Source organism: Ochlerotatus camptorhynchus, unplaced genomic scaffold (assembly GCF_037179485.1).
Source record: "Ochlerotatus camptorhynchus isolate MF236.1 unplaced genomic scaffold, CSIRO-AGI_Acam_v1.1 ptg000209l, whole genome shotgun sequence".
Taxonomy (NCBI): Eukaryota; Metazoa; Arthropoda; class Insecta; order Diptera; family Culicidae; genus Ochlerotatus; species Ochlerotatus camptorhynchus.
The window spans coordinates 239,410-257,542 of record NW_027040699.1 but is presented as its reverse complement, the minus strand read 5'-3'; the positions used below and the strand labels follow the sequence as shown (position 1 = coordinate 257,542).

Genomic DNA, 18,133 nt, shown 5'->3' with positions numbered 1-18,133 from the left:
AGAATCATGGGTGAATCGAGCGGCAACCGTCAGCGGGGAGCCATCTCCATTCAGAGTGCCACCAATCCTGCCGGTGATGAGCTGCCTCCTCCGGACTACTCCACAATTCTGACAAACATTCCGCTTCAACCGGGCAACACCGTCTCCCTGCCGGCAGCCGGACTCGAAATGGGTCCCCGGGTTTTGTACAATAGCGAAACCCTCAGCGGTCGCCGTCGCCACAGATCTATGACAAATCCCAACGGATCCCAACAGCAGCAGCAGCAGCAGCAACAGCAACAGCAGAACCTCACCGCCAACGATGTACTGCAGATCCTTCGACCGGTCACCAGTGCCCAGACCTCAGCCGGGGAATCAGCCCTGAATCGGGTACCTTCGTTCGCCGCCGCTGCATCAGCATCGGCCATCGGGTACGGCAACGTGGACTTGGTGGTGCGGAACACTCTCACCCGGAGGCACTCGGTTGGGGGATCGGTGGAAAATTTGGTCCTCGGAGCAGCACCCATCGGCGATTCCAGCATCATCACACTCGCCGTCGAAGAGAACGACGATCGAAGTGACGCGGAACGACGCCGGAATGGTAACGATTCTGTGATATAGATTTTGAAAACATACACACTCACACAAACGGGGAGCTTGAATTCATACGATGAAGCTGTGTTACACTACTGTTAAGAGACCAGAGCGCGCTTCGGTATTGAAAGTTTTTTTTTTCTCCTATTGACAATGCATACTTTGCGTAGCAGCCACGGCTATGACATGCACGCAATTCTATCCTATCTATTTTAAGACGTCTCACACTATTATTAATATCTTTAAATACCACACTATTAGATGAGGATTTCCTACTCTCTCGAGCCTCTAAATTAGGTTAGGATGAAATGATAAATGACTAGGAATAGTGTAAATTTTTGCGCAGCGGAAACCGTTGACTTTAGCGAGCTGAATGAGATTTGTATTTTGACGCCGTCCGGTAGGCAAAGATTTTCGTTTTTTTTTTTTGTAATATGAGCACAATAATGATGAAAAGCTACGTTGGTTTTTTTTTTAGGTCGAAAGAAATTCCATGCTTCTATCATCCATCATCTGTGCAAAGCTTTTAAAGTGGACTTGAGTAATTCCCATTCTTATTCCGTTGATTGTTGGTTGGAGTTGTGAAAATGTGAGACACTTATAATCGGTTCTATCAATAAGCAACTTTTTCAGTTATTTCCAATATTCAGAAGAACCGTCCCGTAGCTCCCCACAAGATTTTTTTTTACAGTATGCTGTAATGTTTTACCGAATATGGATTTATTTTAAATATACAATTCGTTCAGTACATTTTATCTAGCCTTTGAGCTGTCAAAATTTATTGATTTGCGCTGTAAATTTCACTGAACGGTTGGTAAAGTTTACAATATCGTTCGGTAACGCTTTTACCGAAACATCTGTATATTATTCTCGTAATTAAATCATTGAATGTTTATTATTATGTGCTATACTTTTCTTTTTGTGTTCTTTAAATGTAATAATGTAATACCAATAGTTTATTTTACACGTATAAAACTGTTAAGTATATTTTACGCCATGTCCTAAAAAACAAATAAAACCACGGATAATTTGTACAGTTTATGACTCGGCTGATCATTAGGCCGCTTAACGTCTCTGGTTGGCTGAAATCTCTTGGAAAATAGTCAAATTCAATCAAATGAATTATCCGTTCGACGTAGATAGTTGAGGAACTTCGTAATGAAAAGTTCAGAAGATCGTGCATTTTTGAAACAAAAAATCATGCATTTTTGGAAAAGTTCAGGATTCTTCATACACTAAGGCTGCTGCCATGCTGAGGGAGGTGCATTTAGCGTTATATACAAAAGAAGAATTGATAAGGATAAGGAATAACATTCGATTTCACGCTTCGCGCGCCTCTTCGCTACCAAGATGGCAGCAGCCTAAGAAAAAATTAAACATTGTTTTCATGTGTCCCACAAATAGAGCTAATAAACTATAGAGGAAGAATAGCGCTGCCGTCGCTGTCGAAACATCTTTTCCTTGCATCTAATAGGAACACAACTGTCAAAGCGAGAAAAAACTATGCAGTTTTGTTTGACAGTTCTGTACCCGGTATTATCAACAATCAATACGAAACTAACGATTTAAAATTGGCTCACTACTTGACTAGCCTATTGGTCCCAAGCAAACGATTAACGTACCCCATTCTAGTCGAAATTCTAGTACTACGCAATGTTTGTTTTGATTCGCTATGAAAGTTTGACAGATAAAATGAGGGGTTATTGGTTTTTCTTATGTTGAGGGGTGAATCGATTAGCTTGGGACCGAAGCGAGTACCAGAGCTGAGCCAAAAAGTCGAGCACGTTATTTCTAGTCTTAGAGTTACCTCTATGGTATTATCAACAGTATTATCAACAATCAATACGAAACTAACGATTTTAAATTGGCTCACCACTTTAGTAGCCTATTGGTCCCAAGCAAACGATTAACGTACCCTATTCTAGCTGAAATTCTATTACTACACTATGTTTGTTTTGATTGGCTATGAAAGTTTGACAGATAACATCAGGGGTGTGTGGATTCATGCAGAACATGCAGGGGTGACTGAAATAGCTTGGGACTGCTTGGGACCGTTGTTCTGGTACTGAGTGAGCCAAAAATAATAATGATTTTCTTCGGGACCCAGTGGTCTTAGAGTACCCTCTATGATATAAATGCCACGCTGCTGCATCTGCTGACTAAAGTCGTCCTTGTTGTTGCTCAAAAAGCACTTGGAAAAGTACCCCGCCGATTGGGCAAACTGTGCCACGCAGCTCCGATGGAACCAGACATTCTGACAACACGGGGCACGAATCGATTCCAGCTTCCTGTACGGTCCCATCTCATCGTAGCAAATCCCTCAGGCTTCGGTCTCGGAGTATTTCACCTTACCCACCAGCGCTACGTGCTTATCGCACAACGACTGGAACGTATCCACGTAATGCGACAGGCACTCATTCTGCATCCCACAAAGCGTATGAAATGAACGGAAGCACTTCTTCACGCAACACAAAACGTTTGCATACCGTTTCTTGCAGATGTAACACTTTTGTCTTCGCATACGAGCTTCCTCATTTCTGAAGTCCTCCTCCATGTATCCGAAGATTCCAGCCACAAACGAAGTGACAGACGACTTACTGGCAAAGAAATCCATTTAAATAATGTGGTTCACTGTAATAGAATTTTCTTGGAAGCTTGTGCCATCATCCACCAGATGGGTTAGTTTTATTGTTTTGATTTGAACAAAGTTGATTTTGTGTACAATGATTCTTTGACAGTGTGCAAAGAGTGTATCATTTTGTCATTTTTTTATGCATTTCAGTTTTGAGTAGAGTGAAAGAGATAGAACCAAAACATTCTAGTACATTTGGTGAAAATGCTAGTTCAATCTAGTAGTAGTGTTGCCATGTGGTACAATCCAGTAGTAGTGGTGTTGCCATGTGGTACACTGTAAAATTGCAATAGACCTTTTTGACGTTTAATCGTCTTTCTCTATCTAGCACACATGGATGAATGAACGGTTTGTTTTCCCACTAATCTGTTTCCCTCTTGCTCGCACTCGTTCGATTTAAATGGTGCAGTAGTGTGCGCCGATTAAACGTAAAAAAGCTCTATAGCAGGTTAGTCACCAAAGTTTTCGAGCCGCTCCGTCTGTCACTTCGTTTGTGCTTTGCACACTGTCAAAGAATCATTGTACACAAAATCAACTTTGTTCAAATCATAACAAAAAAACTAACCCATCTGGTGGATGATGGCACAAGTTTCCAAGAAAATTCTATTACAGTGAACCACATTATTGCTGATTGCATCTGAAACTGGACTGTCCCAAAAATGCAAAAAGTGTGATAAAAGTGCACGTTTCCGTCAAATCGTATTGATGTCTTCGGAGCACTTATTGCTTGCATCATAAGGAATAAGTGCATCGAAGACACCAAGACGATTAGACGTAAACTTGCAGTTTTATCACACTTTTTTAATAAGTGAAAACGCACATATTAGTACAATTTGGTGTGAAACGCGCAATATTTAAATGGATTTCTTTGCCAGTTAGTCGTCTGTCACTTCGTTTGTGGTCAAACTGATGAATGCGGGTTTATCGCGTTCATGCGTGACGTCAGCGTGCAGCATCCTACTGAAACAAAATTGACACAGCAGCGGGGCCCTGATGTTTACTAAAAATGAACACACACGGCGAATGAGAACGACCCAAATTTGAGTTTAGTTAACTCATAATCGCCAAAAGTGCAGAAACTCAGCGATGAGTCAAATTTGTCTCATGGTTTCCTGTGGAAAACCTCAAAAATCTGCCGGAAAATGAGGAAATTGACGAAAAATTTATTCAGTCTCGGAATAGTACCAAAAGACTGAGTGAATCCAATCTTTACTTTTCTCAATTTCGGGAATTTTTCCCTGGAAAATCCTGGAAAACCTGGGAAAACATGAGGCAAATTTACTCATCGCTTAGTTCCTGCACTTTTGGCGATTATGAGTGAACTAAACTCAAATTTGGGTCGTTCTCATTCACCGTCTAGGGATTCACCAGGAAACGGACAAGAAGGAGACACTTTAAAAGAACGTCAGAATGACCACCAATATCTAGGCAGCGCACTTAAATGTAAAAAAAAAACACTCACTTAACAACAACTCTATGCCAGAAAGATCCATTTTGGCGTGGTACGGGATTTAGAAATTCTTCAAATGATTTGTTTTGTTGCTGTGTCACTTCGACGACTGTGTAGATTTCTTCGAACTCTTTTTACTAATAACAATTGTCAATAACAATGAAAGAAGACCACATAGGGCGTTCGTTAAATATATGTTCCATAGTTGATTCAAATTTCAAACCTTGTTTTTCATAAACTCGTTGGAAAAGCATATTGTATAATCGGTAATCGGTTCGAGGAAAACATCGAAATGCTTATTTTTGCGACTTACGTCCTTTTGACAAGTTCTGCCTGAAATCACGACTAGCAAAATAGGCCTGCTTGGTTTGTTAAAATAGTTTGTCCGGACCAACATGAATATTCGGATATTTTTCAAATTAAAAACAAGTAAATCTGTCGTAAGTTAAAGTTAAATATGTATCTGAAAATCATCTTAAACAAAACTACTATGTTGATAACTTCAAATAAACTTATCCTAGTTGAACGCTGATGTTTTCTCTAATGGTGATTGCTGAATATGGAAGCTACCGATTTGCCTTTGGTTTGTTTTTTTCCGTCGATCTTGTTTTCCGTGCTGAGCACCAATGCTACCGACGTGCCAGGAAGGCAGCTCCCACACCTGGACCCTACCTATCGACCCATCAACTCATGAACCGGGGACCAACGGCTTTACTTCCCATCCGATGGAAGGCGTGATCAGAGATGTTATGCCTCAGAACATCCCGGCGGCGCCGACTGGGATTGAACCCAGGCCTGCTGGGGTGAGAGGTAATCACGCTTACCACTACACCACCGGCGCCGTTAGCAACCGATTTGGAAATCAGCAATTCTCTCTAAATGTGTGGACTAAGCTTACTAGCCTAAAAAAACAAAAAAACCTTCCTACGACAAATGTCAGATTCCGAGAATATTATCAGCTCAATCGAATATGTAACGGTTTCAGCTAACAACCAATTTCTTAGTCTTCAATTCTCCTCTATCACACAAGAGAGTAGTACTCTTTTATGCCTATCAGCACTAAGTCTATTCTATGTTTGATCTTTGATTATTATTTTTGTTTTGTTTTTAAATCTCGCATTCTTCTAGCAATAAGGAAAACGTGGAAATGGCATGGGATGTACACATTTAAATTGAAACGACTCACACATTTATAACGTCATGCTAAATGCTCTTTACGGTTTAAACGCCAGGTTTTGTAACATATTTTTCAATATCAGGAATCACGCATTTTCGTTATTTTTTAAACAAACAAAGAACAATGAACTATCGACTCCGTAATTCTTAAAATGCCAAAATCAAGAACGAAATTTGGGAAAAATTTTCTCAAGACACTGACACTGGCCTCATGGAAGCAGGCATCGGACTCAGAATACAATTTAAACTAATTCAACAAAACAACACTCAATGGACCACCTACTTAATAGCTAATCAATTTTACTTATTCGAACGAAACTGCCGCCGTAGTTCCTGCAGTGCCACCTTGGCCGCTGCCCGCTTAGCGTCGTCCTTGTTTTGGCCAAATCCGAATGCCTCGTGCTGCTGATTACGAATTCGGTACCGCAACTTCACCAGAACCGTATCCTCATCCTGAATGGCCCGGCTGAAGCACGGCGAACACGGCGGCTTGAACTCGTACAACTGTCGTACGATCTGGATCGGCGTATTCTCCGTAAAGTTCAATATTTCGTGGTGCATCAGTCCGTAGATAACCCTCCACGTCACAGCCATATCGTTTCCGGAATCCAGGAATACCGCTCCCACCAAGCTCTCGAATACGTCGCCGAGTGCCTTCGGGACGTCGACGTAGTCGGCCATTTTGCGGTCGGTTTCCTCCATGAGCAAATTGACCTGGTCGGTAATTTCGTGCTCGTGTTGCTCCTGGAAGGCTACGAACTTGTTCACCGTATCGGAGAAGGAGGCCGATTCCGCCAGGATGTACAGGTGCAGCCCATGGCGAACGAGTAGACACGCCAATGTTACGTTGTTAACCAATGCCGAGCGTAGATCCGTCAATTGACCGGGACTCATGGTTGGATTCTGTTCATAAATATACGAAGAAATGAGGAAATCCAGTACGGCATCTCCGAGGAATTCCAGCTGCTGATAAGATCCGGTGATCCGATTGGTTGGATAGGATGCGTGAGTCAGGGCCTGCAACAGATAGGTTCGATCTTTGAAACTGTACCCGAGGATGCTCTCGATGCGGGTGTGATTCTTCAGGAAACAATCGATTTCCTGGATCTGAACATCGGTCTTCATTCTTTGATTTTCGATCTTCTCGTCCAGAAGTTTCAGGATATCGTGAGTTTCCGGTAGCATACCGAAGTGGGTTAGCAGTCTGAAAGATCGCTTGATGCCTACCGCACTGACGCAAACACCCAGCAAAGCTTCCATGGCATCGGCAGGAGTTTTGTCACCCATGGTCTGGTGTACGAGGTAATTTTGCATCGGAGACGTATCCGGCTGGTTACCTTTGAGATCCAGCTGGGTTATGAAATCTTCGCCGTTGTTCGATTCCACCGTGCCAGCCTTAACCTCCTCTTCGGACAAATTCAATCTGTACAACACTCTTGCGGAATGGTTCACCTTGATCATTGCTTCTTTGATTTTCAAGGGAACCGTTGCCAGCGGTGGTTGCCAGTCGTTCTTTGGATCGAACTTATGGATCTTCATCATGCCGGGCAAACCATATCGCATCGCGCAGTAGATCAAGTTGCGATTACTCACGATTTGGCCCTTGACTGCCGTGAGGAAACCTTCATGCCATTCCTTGTGGTATTTCACCAAATAGAGCGAAATGGAAAACTTCAAGAACGCATCGCCCAACAGCTCAAACCGTTCCAAATCGAATACATCGGCCGAAGACTTTGTGGTCAGCGCTTTGATGATGTGTTTCTGCTGCAAATTTACGTGCGCCGTATTTTGCAGGTTTAAATAAAGCAACTTAATCTCGAACTTCTCATCCAACGGAACGTTCATAATCGCCGCCCTCAATTCCCTTCTGGGACTGCCCAGCGTTCGTCTGTGCAGTGCCGACGTGTATGATGTACTTATTTTCTCCGCGGTTAACTCCCGAACGTTCAGTGCGGAAAACTTATTCACAAACGTGTTGTAATAGTCCAAATCCAATTTAGACAGCTTATCCCAGCTCCGTTCGATATCGACCGGCTCTTCGTCGTCCTGCCAAGGCATGGGAACATCTCCCGTGAACGAATTCAACTGATTACGAGCCAATTGACCCAAGTCCTCTGCACCCGTCAAATACTTCTGGGCTTCCTCCAGGTCAATCTCGTCATCCTCGTCTTCTTCATCTTCGAAGACCAATTCTTCAATTGCTTCTTCCAGCTGCTGTTTTCCCTTGCGTTCCTTGTACTCAACTTCGACGTCTTCGATCACCCGGTTCTCCAGGCAGCCTACATTCACAGCGGTGGCCAAATCCACCCGAATATTTTCCGCCAACAGCAGATAGTTGATCCGATGAAGTGCACTGGGCAGAATCGTAGCCTTCAGCCAATAATCGGCTGGGAATTGGTAGTTGTGGCACAGCTCCGGAATCAGTACCTCTTGGAAGCGCCAGTGCTTGGAGCGGGTGCTCTTACCGTCATCTTCCACTCCCGGGTTCAACCGATTGAGGTAACTCGTGATGCCTTTCACTTCGACGAGGAATTGATTCTTCTTTACCACGGCTAGATGGTATGCCCGGCAGAAGTAATCAGCGTAAGATCTGGAAACAAAGGAAAGAGTAATGAAATGGATGTTTGAGAGTAGCAAGCTTTCAATATTGTTCTATTTCGCCTTTCTGCTCCAGGGAAGGTTGTTAATCGATAAATGATGGTTTTCGGCGATAACGGTAACTTGTAGGTAGTGAACGAACGATAATTTTGACAAACCCTTCATTGAAGACCGTATCGGAAGCTATGCCTTAGCTTACCTTTCCAGGTCCTGCGTACTTCTACGTCTTGTACTGGCCGGATTCGAGGCAAATAACATTTTGGCGGGAGTGCTGTAGTTACACAAGTAACCAACAAGTCCGCTACTTTGCTTTCTGCTAAATAAGCAAGGGATCAAAAATATCTCATAATGACAACATGACAAGCGATCAACGCCGAATGATTTCCTGCCTTTGCAATATAGTTTGCATTCCTTTGCATTTGGATATTCCCCACCATCCCTCTCCAAATGGGGAGTTTGGTAAAGAGAGATGATCAACCCGATTCGTACCTTCATCAAAGTTGTCCTTACTCTCTCTCTACTCTCTATGTACAATTCTCACAATGCCGTATTCTAACGGAACTATCAACACCGACGAACCGACATGCCACTGGAGCATTTCATTTGTCCGCTATTCGATTTGTCAAATGAGCGGTTCAATCTATCAAACGGGCGATCAGATATGTCAAACGAGGTGAGACGCAAACCAAGTCAATATAAACTTTACGTGTGTACGTGTCCTTGCTTACGATATGTCGCGATCGGATGAGTGGATGGCGGTAGTGTTTAACGTATTTTAAATATGGCGTCTTGGGCAAGAATTTGAATGTGGCTTCTGTTATGTACTCACTCTCTCTTGGGGTAGATCATTGCCCTTACCACAACAGCACAGACGAAAACCTACCTTGTGATCGAGCCACCGACAGCTATGCACTTCACAGCCACCAGCATATGGATCGAATAGTCACCGTTGGCTGTACACGCTACAGCCAACGGTGACTATTCGATCCATATGCTGGTGGCTGTGAAGTGCATAGCTGTCGGTGGCTCGATCACAAGGTAGGTTTTCGTCTGTGCTGTTGTGGTAAGGGCAATGATCTACCCCAAGAGAGAGTGAGTACATAACATTTGGTCCTTCGAGCCGGATATCAACCGGTGTGATACGTCCATCCGCGAATATTCGTGACCCTTCCTTCCAACGAGTTTGTGCCCGAATGAGTAAAAAGTGTTTGAAACCTACGATCGTAGTACAGTAGTACCCTTCAAAACTGTGAGTGTTGAGAGTGAACTGTAGTGAAAAGTGTAATCATGACGAAATTGAAGCAATTAATTCATCAACGAGGACAAGTAAAGGCGCGAGTGACAATGATCGTCCAGAAGCTAAACGAAGCTATGGATGAACCTGAAACAGCGAGCCTTTCCCAGTTGAAGGCTTATGAGAAGAAATTGGAACTACATTATTCGGAGTATGCGGTGAAGCATGACTTGATCGTGGCTCAGTGTACTAGTGAAAACATGGAGGATCAGGACAATAAGTTGGACCAGTTCGACGAGCTGCACACGGAGGCGTTAGTGGAGCTGAATCAACTGTTGGAGTTACTTCGTGCTGATCCACAACCTAATAATGGAGTTCCCCAAGTGATTGTGACTCAGCAACCTCTGAAGACGCCGATCCCAACCTTCGATGGGAAGTACGAAGGTTGGCCAAAAATTCAAAGCTCTCTTCAATGACTTGATCCGAAAGTGTGGCGACTCCGATGCAACTAAACTGCAATACCTGGACAAGGCGCTGATCGGTGAAGCTTCTGGTATCCTTAATGCCAGAATTATCAACGACAACAACTATCAGCAAGCATGGGGAGTTGTTAGAGGAGCGCTTTGAAAATCCGAGAGTGATTATTGACACCCATATTTCCGGTTTATTGTCGATGAAACCGATAGCCAAACAAAGCTTCAAGGAGCTAAGAAACCTTATCGATACATGCAATCGCCACGTTGAAGGATTGCGGTTCATGGAGCAGGAGGTTGTTGGAACAGCCGGTCTAATCGTGGTGAAGCTACTTACAATGTGCCTTGATGGAGAAACGCGGAAGCAGTGGGAACTCACCATGGAGCACGGAGAACTTCCTGACCTCGAAGGAATCCATGAAGTTCCTAAGAATTTATTGCCAGGTACTTGAGAGATGTGAAGTAGACAAGGCGTCCTCAGCTAAGGCAGCTGTTAAGCCTCCTATGATGGGGAAAACCAGCTCATCGCAAAGAACCTCCAATCCAGCAACATCCAGTTCACCGGAGAATGTGTGTGAAATATGCGCGGGTCAACACTGCAATTACAAGTGTCCTTCTTTCTTGAGCATGAGTGTTGATCAGCGTGTTACCAAGGTGACGCAAATCGGACTATGTTTCAACTGCCTTAGGAAAGGCCATCAAATCAGGGCTTGTCCATCAGATAAGTCATGCGCGAGGTGTTCCAAAAAGCATCATACCATGTTGCACTTCGAGCAGGTATCCCAAGCTGAGCCGAAGCAGAAAATTCCAGGTGGAACATCCAAGCCGCAGGAGATGCAGACAGCAGCAGCTGTTCCTGAGGATCCTGTGTCTACAGCCTGTTCCAGTGTGCAACAACGAGCGAAACAAGTGTTTTTGATGACCGCATTGGTGAATGTTACGTCAAAGAGTGGAAGGAACTTCAAGTTGCGTGCTCTCTCCGATTCCGGGTCTCAGATCAACCTGGTTTCTGAATCTGCTGTAAAACTGCTAGCGCTTCCGAAGTATCCTGCCAATGTGCCAGTCGTAGGAGTGGGTGGCGCCAGATCTCAAATTTGTCATCGTGTGATCCTGAAGTGTTTCTCCGACTACACCGATTTCCAAAGTGACATGGTCTGTTTGGTGACAGCTAGAGTGACAGGAAAGATTCCATCTGTTCCAGTTGACATCTCGGAGTGGAAGTTCCCGAGTGGTATTGTGTTGGCCGATCCAAGCTTCAACGAACCGAAAGAAGTGGACCTACTGATCGGTGCCGAGCTGTTTTTCAAAACCCTGAAACAAGCTCAGCTGAAACTCTCTGATAATCTACCCGTACTGTACGAGCCTCAGTTCGGATGGGTTATTGCCGGTGCTTTAGAAGAGTCCGAGGAGGAAGTCGTCAACGTGCTGTGCGCCACAAATGAGGATCTGTTGCTGAAGAGCATTCAGAGGTTTTTCGAGCAAGAAGAACTTCCAGAAGAAAAAGTCCTGACGAATGAAGAGCAAGCGATAGAAGATCACTTCTGCAAAACTTATCGACGAGAGGAGGATGGCCGATTCGTGGTTCAACTACCGTTCCGTGAGTCCATCAATTAACTAGGAAACTCCCGATCATTAGCGTTGAAGAGGTTCCTGTCAATTGAGAAACATCTAACCAATAAACCCGAGATGAAAGAGATGTACCAAGAGTTTATGCAGGAGTACAAGGACCTTGGTCATTGCCACGAGATCCGTGAGGAAGACGATCCGCCTGGCCAACAGAGCTACTATTTGCCACATCATGCTGTACTTAAACCTACAAGTACCAGCACAAAGTTACGTGTTGTATTTGACGCCAAGGTGAAGTCTAACGGATTATCCCTCAACGAAGTTCTGATGATCGGCCCGAAGATTCAGAACGATCTGTTTACAATCCAATTACGTTTCCGGATGCACATATATGCATTTTCTGGAGACGTTGAGAAAATGTTTAGACAAGTGAAACTTGATCCAAGACAGACACATTACCACAGAACTTTCTGGCGTGACCAACCGATGGACCCGATAAAAGTGATGGAGTTGTTAACGGTGACCTACGGGACGTCTCCTGCATCGTTTTTGGCAGTGAGGTCCATGGTTCAACTAGCGAGAGAGGAAAGAGCCAACTTTCCTGCAGCTGCAGAGGCGATATTAGAGGACTGCTACATGGACGATATATTGAGTGGTGCCCCAACACTTGCATCCGCGAAGCAACTGCGAAGTGATATCGAGGAGCTTATGATGAAAGGAAAATTTCCTATCCGAAAATGGTGTACCAACGACGACAAAATTCTTGAAGGTGTTCCGGATCAAGACCGTGAAAAGCTAGTTCGAATAGGAGATTCTGGTACCAACGAAGCGATTCAAGCTTTAGGTGTTCTGTGGGACCCAAGATGTGATCAGTTCCTGTTTTGGAGAAGCCCGGAAGTGATGCAACCGGATGTGAAAGTGACTAAAAAGTATGTTCTCTCTCAAATCGCCAAACTGTTTGATCCCCTTGGTCTCATATCACCTGTGATCGTTTTGGCTAAGTCCATCATGCAGCAATTGTGGGCTGATGGTCTGGGATGGGACGAGACCCTAGAGGGCGAGTTGTTGAGTAGATGGATGACCTTACATCAGTCATTGGTACAACTAAACGAGATACGAATACCGAGATGTGTTATGGTTCCTGGAGCTCAACGTATTGAGATTCACGGCTTCTCTGATGCGTCGTGTACTGCTTATGGTGCATGCGTTTATTTGCGTTGTGTTCATGAGGACGGGGCAGTGTCAGTTAGGCTGCTTTGCAGTAAGTCAAGGATTGCCCCTCTGCGTCGTCTCACAATACCTAGATTAGAGCTGTGTGCCGCTGTGGTATTGGCCAAACTGGTTAGTGTAGTGATCCCTATTCTGAAAACCGAATTCCACGATATCAAGCTGTGGTCTGATAGCCAAATTGTGAATCCGGATCAACTTCAAGTCTACGTCAGAAACCGAGTTTTGGATATGAACAAACTGACTAGTGCCTACGAGTGGAAGTACGTCAGATCCGAGAATAATCCTGCGGATTTGGTGTCCAGAGGGTGTTACCCTGGTGTGTTGCATCGTTCTGATATGTGGTGGAATGGTCCACTATTTCTGCAAGATGTTAACTACGAAATCCAGGAGACTCCGGTGATTCAAGATGAAGAGTTACCAGAAATGCGACAAGTTCAAGTGTGTAACCTAGCGGTCGATGTTGAAGACGATCCGGTATTCGAGCGGTGCGGATCGTTTTCCAAGCTGCAACGTGTATTGGCGCAGGTGGTGAGATTCACTCGACTGATACGAATGAAACATGAAATACAATGTTGTTTACTTTTATACTTTTTCATCGGCTGCGTCAGCCAATCAGGATGCGCCATTCGATGACGTCGTTCGTTTTCCTATTGGAAGCGTTCATCGCGTACAGCTTCTATGAGCTGTCACGTCGGTTCGTCGCTATCAACTCTATACTTTCATCCCCTCATCTATCGTATAAAAATTACCACTTTAGTCTGTTATTTGACGTTTAGCAATACAAACAAAATAGTTAAAGTATTTAGACATGTTTCTCGGCAACCACTAAACCGAATTTGACGCAACTGCCGCCAAATTTTGTTTTAATTTGGTTTATTGTTGTTTTACATCAAAAGGCTGGATGAAGCCCCAATGATGTTAACCTTATCAACTAGTAGAAAAAATACATTCAAGCATGGTCATAACATAAAAAAAGGTAGAAGGGTCTGTGCCTAGGGTCACGAACGGAAGCTTGACGTAGGGCCGCTAGTGGACGGAATAAATGTGAAGAGCATTTAGTTCTTTTAATTGATCAATTATCTATTATCTCAACTCTTTCCGTTTTTGAATTGTAGGCGTACCAAATTTGTAGTATTTTTTTTTAAAGAGAAAGTTGATTAAGAGAATCAATCAAAATCACTCGCACCCCTGCTTCCAAGTTTGGTTACAAGATTACAACTCTGGAGAGCATTTTGTGTGGTCGTTGAGGGCTTGTGGTTCTGAATATGGACAAATAAGCACCGATAAATTCTATTCCAACTCTTTACTGATGTAAGCTTGATGGCCCTGAAAAGAGCCGTTTTATTGAAGACGGCATCCATGGCCACTTACGATTGGCGTGTTTAGTGTAGGTGACAGCACAACGGACCTCATTTTCCAGGAACACCTTCAACACACCTCGTAGATCAGACCGGAGATACGTTTGACACCGCCACGGCGAGCCAGACGACGGATGGTGGTTATCTTGAAGAACTTTGCGATGACGCTTGGCACCTTCTTTACCAGACCTTTTCCTCCTTTGCCACGACCAGTCAATTGTTGCTTGTTGGGTGTGAAGAGGTCTACTAGCCACCACCTTCCTACTGCTGCTATTGCTGCTCACCACGCCGTCCGAAGCGAAAATGAGCTAATGCCATTTGCCATTTAAATGATCTTTATTTCTTGTGATTGTGTGGTTTACATGTATGAATTTTTTGTGACACAGATGCGTCTTTTCAACTTTAGTACATTTGAGATTTTAATTATTATTTACAGTTCCTAGTCCTATCAGGCCTATTTTAAAGTATGACCACCTTGGTGGGATTGGTTTGATTTGAATTGGAAAAAGGAGTCTACTTATAACTACTATTTACAACTACAACTAACCTCCAACTACTATGTACACCTAACCTACTATATACAAATTGCTTATCAAAGCATGTTCTGATAAATTACAGTTTTGTGCAAATTTAGTCTTAATTTCGTTAATTTTGGAATCTATTTTGGCAATGCCTGCCTCTTCATGTAAATTTGTTATTCTAGTGTCGAAAGGACGCTCAAGAACCATCCTCAGCACTCTATTCTGAGCGACCTGGATTTTGTTCCTGTGAGTCTGTGCACATGATTCCCACACCGGAGCTGCGTAGAGGATCGCAGGTGCTATGATTTGTTTGTAGACGGCCAGTTTGTTCACCCTTGAGAGGCGGGATCTGCGGCAAATCAGCGGATACAGACTCCTAACCAAGGCGGAACACTTGACTACGGTTTTCTCCACATGCGAGCGGAATAGGAGCTTTTCGTCAAACAACATCCCGAGATAGGTTACTTCGGCGGACCACTCAACCCTTGTGCCATCCATGATAACAGTACAAGAGGGAGCCGGTTTTAGTTTGGGTGATTGTCGATGATTGTTTGTGTTTTGGAAGCATTGATTTTGATTTTCCACGTGGTGGCATAATCAGCAAAGGCGTTAAGGCATCGTTGAAGTTTGTTCGTTATTTCGCGAGGCATCCTTCCTTTGACGGCTATTGCGGTATCATCTGCGAACAGGAAAAACACGCAACCGTCTCCAAGGGGAGGAATGTCGGAAGTGTAAATGCTGTAAAGCAAGGGGCCCAGCAGACTGCCTTGCGGACTCCTGCTGGGATGGAAAACGTGTCGGAAAGACAACCATTCAACGATACCTTAAACGACCTTTGCTGGAGGTAGCTACGGGTGATTTTAACCAGATGTAATGGAAAGTTGAAGTTACAGAGCTTGTATACAAGCCCATTGTGCCAAACTGTTCCGGAAGGAGAATGTTATTTTCCTCGACAAACTTGAGCAAACGATTGAGAATGAGTTTCTCGAACAATTTGCTCAGCGCTGAAAGGAGGCTGATTGGTCTGTAGCTTGAAGCTAGCGTTGGGTCCTTCCCGGGTTTGCGGATAGGTATGATTTTCGCTGTCTTCCAGATACTTGGAAAGTAGTGCAGTTCCAAGCATCTGTTGAAGACAGCAGCCAGCAGAGAGTGAACCTTCATGCTGAGATTTTTCAACACTAGGTTGAATATTCCGTCAAACCCGGGGGCCTTCATGTTTTTGGTGCATTTCAGCGCTGAGCAAATCTGTTCCACTGTGATTCTATCCTCCGGAGGGATGGCACAAGGGGAGGAATCAAGGTTGAGTACACATTGCTCAACCTGAACTTCGAGCGAACTTTGGATGTTGGAGCCAAGCAAGTGCGATTTGGCAATATGCTCACCAATCGCATTTACTTTCTCCTGAGGGGTGATTATGAGCCGATCGTCATCATTTTCATCTTTTAGTGGCGGAATGGGTTTAGGGTGCGTCTTTAAGACCTTGGCAACTTTCCAGAATGATCTGGAGTGGTCGTCCAGATTCTGGACAAGCCGCCCGAAACTTTCGTTCCGGAGTGAGACCATTCTGGAAGCAATCTCTTTGTTCAGATCGGCCATTTCACGTTTCATCGCTTGATCTCCAGTCCTCTGAAACTGGCGTCTACGAACATTTCTCAGGCGAATTAAGAGTTGGGTGTGGGAATCAATAGCAATAAACTTACCCCTCACAGGAACTCGTCGGACGCACGCCTCGTCAGCCACGGTTATGGCTTGGTGGAGTCCCTCCAACGCTCGGTCGATGTCCTGCACGGTGTGAAGCGGCGGGTTGTCGATGATGTGTCTGTCTACCACGCGTCCAAACTGGGCCCAGTTCACGCGATGATAGTCCTTGCGCAGGCTTGAAGCAGGAGCCGAACTGAGTTCGTTCAAGGCTACCGGCTTGGACAAGCCGATATTTGTCAGGAACAGGTCTAGCGTCGATGGGTTGCCCGCCGGTGAGATAAATGTTGGCTCATCCGAAAACCAAACGGAGTACAGCCCATGCTACGAGTGGTCGAACAGCAGACGACCGTTCTGGTTCTGCCTGTAGTTAAGCCAGGCCTCATGGCGAGCGTTTAGACCTCCTCCTACTACGAAGCGGGAACCGTTACGGGTGATGGTGGAAAGGTCCTTCTTGAATTTAGCCGCTAGTCCACTGCTGGCGGCACACTGTCGAGGGCAGTAGACGGCGATGAACTGGACGTATCCAGTCGAAGACTCCACCTCCACACCAAGGGCCTCGATGATAGCGTTGCGGATATGGGACAGAGTGTGGCATTTTATTCCTTTCTTGACGACGACCGTAACACCACCCCCCCTGGAGCTGGTGCGATCAAGCCGGATAATGTTGTGGTCAGACAACCAGAAGCTGTCGCCGGACTTTAGATGGGTCTCGGTTAGAAGGCCCACGTCGATGCTGTGCTTGCGGAGGAAGTCGGCAAACTCAATCTCTTTTGCTCTTACAGAGCAAGCATTCCAGGTGACGATACTTAGCGGTTTAGACACCATACTGGATGATGAACTTACCGAGCACTTGGATCTGTTCGGGTTTATTGCGGCACTTACGAAGAGCACCGGACATGTTGCCGAAAATTTCCATCAGTTCATCCGCTGAGAACAGATCGGGGTTGTTGTTTTGCGCTGGTGGTTGTCTCCAGAATCCAGGGGGGATCGAGAACTTTGGCCAGCAGAATCACCAGAAGTTGCTTGAGCGGAATGCACCCGCGAATTCACTTGCCTTTGCTGAGGAGCACGAAGGGGCGGAAAATCCTCCGTCCGAAATGCCGGGATTTTGTCCTTCTTGCGTCTTGGTTGGTTGTTAGTTGCCGCCTGTTTTCGGATACGTTTGAAGTCCTCGCGTTTGGAGCACTGTCTGTCGGAACCTTGATGAGCACCACCACAGTTGGCGCATTTTAACGCCACGGCTCCATCCGCAGGGCAGTTGGAAGTGGCGTGTTCTTGAGCGCAGTTGCTACAGCGTGGCTTGATGTTGCAGTTGCGAGTGCCGTGTCCAAAGTTCAGACATCGTTGGCACTGGGTCACATCGCGATGGCCTCCACGGTACGGCTCCCATCGTACGATTATGGAGTAGATTGAGCGGATAGCCTGCAGCGCATTCAGCGTCACCGTCCCCTTCTGGAAGTGTACCAGGAAAAGGCTATCCGGATACGCCTTCACATTTTCGTCCTTCCTTGTCATCCGATAGACGGCACTTGGGGCCAGCTTGTACCGGTCTCTGATTTCAGCTTCGATAAACTTCGGGTCGAAGTTTGGTAGGCCCCTAATGACGACCTTGAATGGCTTC

General features: G+C 45.0%; 2 protein-coding genes across 5 annotated transcripts in view; one reads left to right on the top strand and one right to left on the bottom strand.

The window, feature by feature from the left end:
* Positions 1–1,029, top strand: part of bdg (bedraggled) — a 226,760-nt gene extending 225,731 nt beyond the window's left edge. The window contains exon 9 of the mRNA XM_065224250.1: positions 3–1,029. Coding sequence (XP_065080322.1) covers positions 3–600 — 598 coding nt within the window. The 3' untranslated portion in view covers positions 601–1,029. The remainder of the gene's footprint in view (positions 1–2) is intronic.
* A 4,050-nt stretch (positions 1,030–5,079) lies between these two features.
* Dcr-2 (Endoribonuclease Dcr-2) overlaps positions 5,080–18,133 on the bottom strand; it is a 28,451-nt gene continuing 15,397 nt past the window's right edge. For all 4 annotated transcript variants that reach the window (XM_065224249.1, XM_065224246.1, XM_065224248.1 and 1 more), the window contains one exon: positions 5,080–8,421. In XM_065224249.1, the coding sequence (XP_065080321.1) occupies positions 6,132–8,421 (2,290 nt within the window). In that variant the 3' untranslated portion in view covers positions 5,080–6,131. The remainder of the gene's footprint in view (positions 8,422–18,133) is intronic.